The sequence below is a fragment of the Schizosaccharomyces cryophilus genome, assembly GCF_000004155.1.
Source record: "Schizosaccharomyces cryophilus OY26 unplaced genomic scaffold supercont4.1, whole genome shotgun sequence".
Taxonomy (NCBI): domain Eukaryota; kingdom Fungi; phylum Ascomycota; class Schizosaccharomycetes; order Schizosaccharomycetales; family Schizosaccharomycetaceae; genus Schizosaccharomyces; species Schizosaccharomyces cryophilus.
In genome coordinates this window covers 1,395,933-1,403,921 of record NW_013185624.1, presented here as the reverse complement: position 1 = coordinate 1,403,921, position 7,989 = coordinate 1,395,933, and the positions used below count along the sequence as shown (strand labels likewise).

The window sequence follows — 7,989 nt, the reverse complement described above, 5'->3', positions numbered from 1 at the left end:
CAACTCAAATCTTTTTCTTTTATTTTTATTTTTAAAGAAAAAACGCGCTAAAAAAGCCAAATTGCAGTATTCAAGGACAAAATGATTACAAGAACATACAAACCAATCGTGCAGCGAGCAAGCTCAAAGTTACCAAACCAAAATTGCCAATTTTATAGTGAAGAATATCGATTAATAATAGAAAAGACGTTGTACTTTAACTTGAAAACCCAATATATCTATAGTATGAAGTTTCTGTAATTAGAAAATGAATTAGGAGGCTGAATGTGTTGGGGTAAATTTTGTTTACGTATTTGAAGCCATCACTAAAAAGATTGGAAACCTAAACCTGTTTCGTAAATTTGGATTAACGAAAGCTACCATTTAGCTGTATATGCATGTTCTGCCAGCTCGCTTAAAAACCTACCTTTAGCATAGCTCTTTGCTGCGGCATTCAAACAGGAAACTATTGAATTGAAATATGCCGAAAGCACCTAAACCTAGATTACAGCACGCCCCTTTGTATAAGGACATTGCTGATTCGTCTGAGACGGGAATTCTACGACAGAAGTCGAGTAAGCAACAAAAAGGAAAAGAAAATGTAGACAGAAATGGATATATGGACGCGAAAGCATCCAAACGAATTTTACAATTGGCTAGAGAACAGCAAGAAGAGCTAGAACAGGAAGAATCTGGCGAAAACCCAAAAGCTCTTACTGAAGAAGATGGATTCCCACAGATGTCTCACGAGAAGGATACGCTTGAAAATCCAGCCATTGAGCCAAAGGATGAAGAAGATGAGTCGGAGCGATTTGAAGCCGCTTCCAATGCTAGCGACAGCGATGAATTCGAAGAAGACGATGAATATGAAGAACTAGATATTGACGAAACGGATCGCAAACTTTTTGATAAATTTTTCCCAGAAAACAATGATCAAGAAAAGAATGAAGCACCTCAAGAACAATCAACAAACCTCTCTGATTTGATTTTGCAAAAAATTAGCGAGGCTGAAGCTCGTTCACGAGGCGAGCATGTTCCTACAGCTGAGGAAGAAGAAGAAGAGACAATGCCTCCCCTTCCCCCTAAAGTGATTGAAGTCTACTCAAAAGTAGGTGTTTTGCTGAGCAAATACCGTTCAGGAAAAATTCCCAAGGCATTCAAGATCATCCCTAGCTTGTCGAATTGGGAAGAAATTTTGTATATTACACGTCCTGACACATGGACCCCTCATGCCTGTTATGAGGCTACTCGTATTTTTATTTCGAATTTGAAACCCATTCAAGCTCAGCACTTCTTGAACGTGATTCTTCTTGAAAGGGTTCGTGAAGATATCCAAACTAACAAAAAATTAAATTATCATTTATATATGGCTTTGAAGAAGGCTTTGTATAAACCTTCGGCTTTTTTTAAAGGATTTTTGTTTCCTCTTGTGTCGGTAAGTTACTGAATTGTAGTCCGGTATCATCTTGCTAATCTTTTATTTTTTAGGAAAACTGTACTTTACGCGAAGCTGCCGTCATTGGTAGTGTTTTAGTAAAAGTTTCTGTCCCTGTCCTTCATTCTGCTGCTGCCTTACTTCGCTTAACAGAGTTTGATGTTAATGGTGCCAGCTCCGTTTTTATCCGAATTTTATTAGACAAAAAATATGCATTACCTTACAAGGTTTTGGATTCACTCGTTTTCTACTTTATGCGCTGGAAAGCTTTGGATCGTCCTTTGGCTGTTTTAGAACATCAGTCAATGCTCGTCTTCGCTCAACGCTACAAGTTTGATATTACCCCTGAACAAAAGGATGCACTTTTAGAGGTTGTACGTGTTAAAGGCCATTATTCCATCGGCCCTGAAATTCGTCGTGAATTGGTTAACAGTGCTAGTCGTGGCGAAGAAATCCCCCAGGATATGGAAGAGTATTGATAGGTTTTGCGGGTTGGTATATCGGGTTAATTATATAATACTTGTTTTATTTTTGGTCATATTTTAATAAAGAATCATTTTTTTGGTCTTGGAGCTCTTTAAGACATAGTATTTGTTATTTTTACTAACAAAAATATTGTAAAACTGAGAATAAATAATGGTATAGATAATTTCGTTTTATTCTTGCAAAACGAATTTTTGTTCGTACGTCAAGGGATATCCATCACAGACAACCATGACTTTGACTTTGCGTCCGCGGCAAGGTTCAGGAATTTCCAGCTTGCAAGTAAGTGAAAGTCTAACATGATCCGATTGTCCTTTTCCAGACAAGGATACACGACGAATAGCAAACAATTCCTTTGTAGCCGAGTCAATGACTAAGACGAAAAAACCTTCAGTTTGCGATTTAGGAAATGGAGCAGAAATAGAAAAGTCGGGATTCAAAGGTTTGTTTTTACGACGCAAAGAGACTTGTAATTTTTCAGCTTCTTTTTGTGAAAGCCGAATATCCAAATCAGGATACGCCATAAGCTTTTCGATTGCTGCTGACAGGTCGAAAACATTTTCATTCTTCGATAACTCCTTTTCGAGGTATTCTCTCGGTTTACCGGCAAACTGATAAACCATTTTCATAGCATCTTTTTCTTCATTACAATGGAATCCTGGAAGAGCATTTCTGTAGAGAGCGTCAGGATAACAAGCTTGTTTAAAACACTGCAACAAAGTCATATATTTTAAGCACACTTGTGAGTAACCCAATTCAGCTGCAACATCAATGTATGCTTGAATGATACGAATAACCTGGTCCAAAACTTGAAGTGTATCTGTTATATAATCATCAATAGGTAGTTTCAATCTACCCATATGAGCTTGAGATAAGATAAATGCTTTCACATGCGGATCAACCATATTTAAGTTAAGGCATTCAGCAGAATACTTAAGGCTCTTGTTAATTTCAGCGTTAATTAAATCTTCGTTGTGTCTGACAGCTAAATCATCAAACTCCGTAGCTTCACATAGAAGTTGAAGAGCAAATTGAAAGTCAATCTCCTCTTTAACTTTCTGTACATAATTCCTCACAGTTTGATGAAATAAGTAATAGTAACTGACAATCTTTCCTAAGGAAGTAGGAGCATAGCTTTCTTCATCCACTCGGTATATACATGCAGATTTTTCAAGTTCATTAAAACCATTAACGACTAAGCCCGATAGAAACTTGTCTACACTGTCCTGATCATCACCTTCAGCGCCGTAGTAAAAAGGATTCTGGTAAACTCTACGATAAAAGTAGGTCCATGTCAAAAAGTCCAGTGCACCCTGAATGCTACCAATAGTACCGCTAGCTATCTCTGCGTTCAAATGATTATCGAGTACTTTATGTAGGTAAGACTCGACTGGAAATCCGCTATGAAGAAAGTGTTTATAAAATGACTTTTTCGTGTCTTGCACAAATATACGTGCAACACCAGAGCTGTCAAACTGAGGACGACCAGCACGTCCAAGCATTTGCAAAACATCGGTGATATCCATATCTTTGTAACCTTCAATTTTAACATCATAGTATTCGGTACCTTTCACAATTACTAAGTGTGCTGGTGTGTTAACACCCCATGCCAGGGTGCTTGTTGCTATAAGGATTTGAATTTTGTTGTTGACAAACAGTTCTTCAGAAATCTTACGATCGGTTTCAGTAAGACCAGCATGATGAAGAGCTATACCAAATGGTAAAGCGAGCTTCAAATTCTTGTCTTCAACCCTGGAAAGAATCATTTCTAACTCTGAATCGTCCATATGTAAAAACCTGCGTGGATTATCCTCTAAACCGCAATATGCTATTAGATCTTTCGCTGTAAGCCTTGTTTGTCGACGAGAAGAAACAAATATTAGAACAGGTTGTGTGGGAGAATGCGTTTTGATAGCTTGAAAAGCGGGTTTATTCATGGACATCATTCGTGGACTATATGCCCTTCCAGGGAAACCATCTATGTAAATTTCTAAAGGTACTGGGCGAACAGAATGCCTAAAGTTAAATAAACCATCCTTAATATTGAGCCAATCAGCCAGATCATTTGCGTTGGCAACAGCAGTAGAGAGACCCACAATTCTGACACCCTTATTTGTTTGTGAGGCTATATAATTCATACGAGAAACAATCATTTCCAAAATGGGGCCTCGATCACTTCCTAACAAGTGTACTTCGTCAAGAATAACCAAGGAGACGTCTTGTACATATTTCCTGGTTTTCCAACTTCTAGATATACCATCCCATTTTTCTGGCGTTGTGATTATAATATTAGCCTCCATAATTGTCTTTGTATCAAGGTTAGTATCACCAGTTAATTCGATCATGCTCAGTCCCATTGGCTCTATCAATCTGGAACCCCAATCGCTAATTCTTTCTTTAACTAAGGCTTTCATTGGAGCAATATAAATGACCTTGTGAGTTGGATTCTTTTGAAAAGCGCGCCATGTTGCAAACTCTGCTGCCATTGTTTTACCAGATCCGGTAGGGGCACCAACAAAGACATTGGTATCTGTATGGTAAATAGTATGGAAAAATTGTGTTTGTACGGCATTGAAAAATGCGAACCTTCTCCCACAGATGTACTCTAAGACAGGATCATGAAGAGCAGTTATAGGTAAAGGTTGTAAATCCAAAAGTTCAGTTACAGGATTAGAATCTTCATGCAAAACTACATTTGACAATGAAACTGGAGTAACACTTTCCGCCCCAATCCATCTATCGGACATTGCAACAATATATAGTTGAGAAGGTAAGGGATCCGAAACAGGAATAGTAAATGACATTAATTGTGGAGATGTAGAGCTTTTTTTGTTTAAAACAAGGAGCTCATGGTAGAGGATTTCCAATCCATCACTATCTTCAACGAAAATCCAAAATAATTGCGAGTTGCCATGGTATTTCATATCCCATGTAAACTTGGCATTAATCGTCAAAGTCAATCGAAGTACATTTTTAGTCAACGGTAGCAAATCAACCTCTACTCCGAGTAAAGGTAATCGAGAAAGACAATGTTTAATAGTGGGTCCCATTTTCTTATTGTGGATATAATCCCCAAGTTCATTAGCTGACATTTCAGATAAGTCTTCAATAGAAAGGTTACTGTACTGATTCTCAAGTTTAGTGGCAATGTCATTTGGGAGATCGAATTGTAACAATGGGTGCTCAAAACCCCATTGTCTTTTCTCTATTGATTTACTTAAGCTTAAAATTGTAAATGCTGATGCCCAGGCACGAGATAAAGCAATTTCAAATAAAGCTCGAGAGATTCGTCCAGCATTTTGAGCAACATAGTTAGTATCAGAAGATAAAGCAAAATCCTCAACACGAGCTTGAGAAATATAACTTTGTAAAATAACATTTACTTTACCGGCTGTGTTTGAAATGCTGTCTCTTAATTGGCATGGAGCATTGTGTTCCATTAATGATTCCAGTTCCTTATGCTCGTTTTCTCTCGATTTTATTTGCGAGAACTCGGTACACTGACTTAACAAAGAAAGAATATCCGCCTCTGACATCTTACTTTTTAGTAAACCATTCAAAGTAGTAATGGTTTGATATGAAATATAGAAATGTGAAGCGATTCTTCCCAAATCTTTAGGTGATAAGTAACCGTTTTTCTTATTAAATATGATCATTTGATTATCGGCCAACCTTGTAGCCGCCAATTCAATCAACTCTCGTCGTTTACTTCCCAAATATGGGTCATCCAATAGCTCATCGTATGCAATTCCATAAATTAAAGGATTTCGTCGCATTCTAATATACAGGTATGTGTAACCTAACCAAGTTACAGCTTCATCAACATTTGTGACAGTTCCTAGAGCAATTTCCGCATTCAAATTATCAACAAGTCGTTCAGTGAACCGAGATTCAATCGGTGTTTGTTGAGTGACAACTGAAACATAATGAGAAAGCTTATCATGAGTAGTGATAATGAATGCGGCAGCCGATTTTTCAAATTGGGGACGACCAGCACGACCAAAAATTTGTAAAACATCTAAAACACCCAAATCTACGAAAGAACCTTTCTGGGGATCATACAACTGAGTACCTTTGATAACTACCGCGTAGGCTGGAAGATTGACACCCCACGCGAGTGTAGCCGTACAACATAGGATTTTTAATGCACCTTGTGAAAAAAGCCGCTCTGTTAAATGTCTATCAGAACGTAACATACCAGCGTTATGAATACCGACACCATATTTGAAAAGTTCTCTTAAATCTTTATTTTTTGATTTAGCAACTTCCCTTTGGAAAAGTCCATATTTTTCATGCGTTGAACAATCAAGATAATCAGCGGCACCTTCGTGGAAGAATTGCTCTCTGATTTTGTTTGCAGATTTTATCGTCTCTTTTCGAGAATGAACAAAAATCATCACTTGATGACCTTCACGAATAAGTTCAAGGACTTTATCAAAGCAAGCTTCATCAACGTTTGTGTTTACAACTTTCGGAGACCCTTTAGCACCAATAAAATGATGTTCTATAGGGCATGGACGAAAAGCAGAAGAAAAATAGAATAATCCTTTATACCTATTAACACCCAAAAAGTCCGCTACGTCAAGATAATTAGGAAGAGTCGCAGATAAACCAATAATTCGAATCATCTGCTGACTTGTTTCTACAAACCGTTGAGTTCTGGCAACTAAAGACTCAATGACAGCACCACGATCATCATGAAGCATATGAATTTCGTCGATGATAACCAATCGCACTTTTTCCGTTAACTGGCTATCGCCTACACTCTTTCTGGTAACGACATCCCATTTTTCTGGAGTAGTTACGATAATTTGAGTTTCTGCAATCTCAGCTTTGGTCAATTGCATATCACCAGTAAGCTCCCTCGTTTTAATTCCTAGCCAACTAAGGCGTTTGTCCATCTTTTCTACCACCTCTGCAGCTAAAGCTTTCATTGGTGCAATATAGATAATTTTGAAATCATCCTTCAAAACCCGCAAGCGTTCTTCATTTTTCTCGTCTAAGCCCAACTTCTCAGTAAAGCTAGAAATTGTCTGGAGAATAGTAAGTAAGGCAACGTCGGTTTTACCAGCACCCGTAGGGGCACAAATGAGCATGTTCTCATTAGTCTTATAAGCAACAGGGAAAACAAGCGACTGAATTCTATTAAGTGTTTCATATCGCATAAACGTTTTCTGACATATGGTATCCAGGGAAGATATTTTGATTGGGGTTTCACTCTGCATAGGAGGTAAATGCTTTGCAGGAGGAACAACTATTTCCTCGTATTTGTCATAATCATCGCGTTGACTCCCTACCGGCAAAGCGAATTTTTTTCCAATGACACTAATCGTATTTCCAAGCCTTTTGTCTCCGTAAACATGAGGATAGTTTTCGCTTTCAAAGAGCTGTTGTCCAGTGAACAACGGACCGCGATTATCTTTAGAGCGTGTAAACTGAGGTCCTTTTGTTCGAACTGAATCCAGGAGGGCTTGTCCGTGAGTAGGAGTTGACTCTGCAGAAGTTCTCTCATTAGCAAGATTTTGCTGCTTAGTGTATTCCTGCAGGATTAATGATGATCGTTCGAAAATCTGAGATAAGAGTTCGACATTTTCATATCCCAGAAGATTTAATAAATCCTCTTGTACAGTCAATTCATCGTTTTCTGACTGAAGGGCCTCAATAATCGAATCAAATAAGGTGGAAGGACTCAATTCCGCCTCCATGGTAGAACAAATCAGTTCACATTTTTCCTTCAGCCAATGTACGTTAGAAACTGTATCCGAGACCACTTCATTTTCTCGTATAGATATCTTTTTCGGTTGGTAAGTGTAAGTCGTATCCAGAATATTCTGAATGGTCCTTCCAACTATATCAAGAGAAGAGTTTATATTCTTTGGTTCAAATTTATAAAAACCATCTTGAAAACAATTCGAATCTAGCTTTTCTAAGCGATTCGCTACATGCTTGAGCGCTAATTCCATATAAGCCAGTTTCAAGAAGCTTTCGCGACTTCTCACAAAAAATTATTTTCCTCTGTATCCTTATAATATAAAAAAGTGTAATTTCTTACAATCCTTAATGAACTGGCCTTTAAAGGCTTAAACTGGTAA

The 7,989-nt window shown here is 37.9% G+C and overlaps 2 protein-coding genes across 2 annotated transcripts; one reads left to right on the top strand and one right to left on the bottom strand.

Annotated features, from left to right (window-relative positions):
- Window positions 1–414: 414 nt before the first annotated feature.
- SPOG_03086 (bystin family U3 and U14 snoRNA associated protein) lies at window positions 415–1,998 on the top strand. The gene is made up of 2 exons (XM_013165745.1): window positions 415–1,414; window positions 1,468–1,998. The coding sequence occupies exons 1-2, from the start codon at window positions 461–463 to the stop codon at window positions 1,891–1,893; spliced, it is 1,380 nt and encodes a 459-aa protein (XP_013021199.1). The 5' UTR covers window positions 415–460; the 3' UTR covers window positions 1,894–1,998.
- SPOG_03087 (ATP-dependent RNA helicase Slh1) lies at window positions 1,975–7,978 on the bottom strand. The gene has a single exon (XM_013165746.1). It carries the CDS (start codon window positions 7,858–7,860, stop codon window positions 2,071–2,073), a length of 5,790 nt encoding a protein of 1,929 aa, XP_013021200.1. The 5' UTR covers window positions 7,861–7,978; the 3' UTR covers window positions 1,975–2,070.
- Window positions 7,979–7,989: the final 11 nt, after the last annotated feature.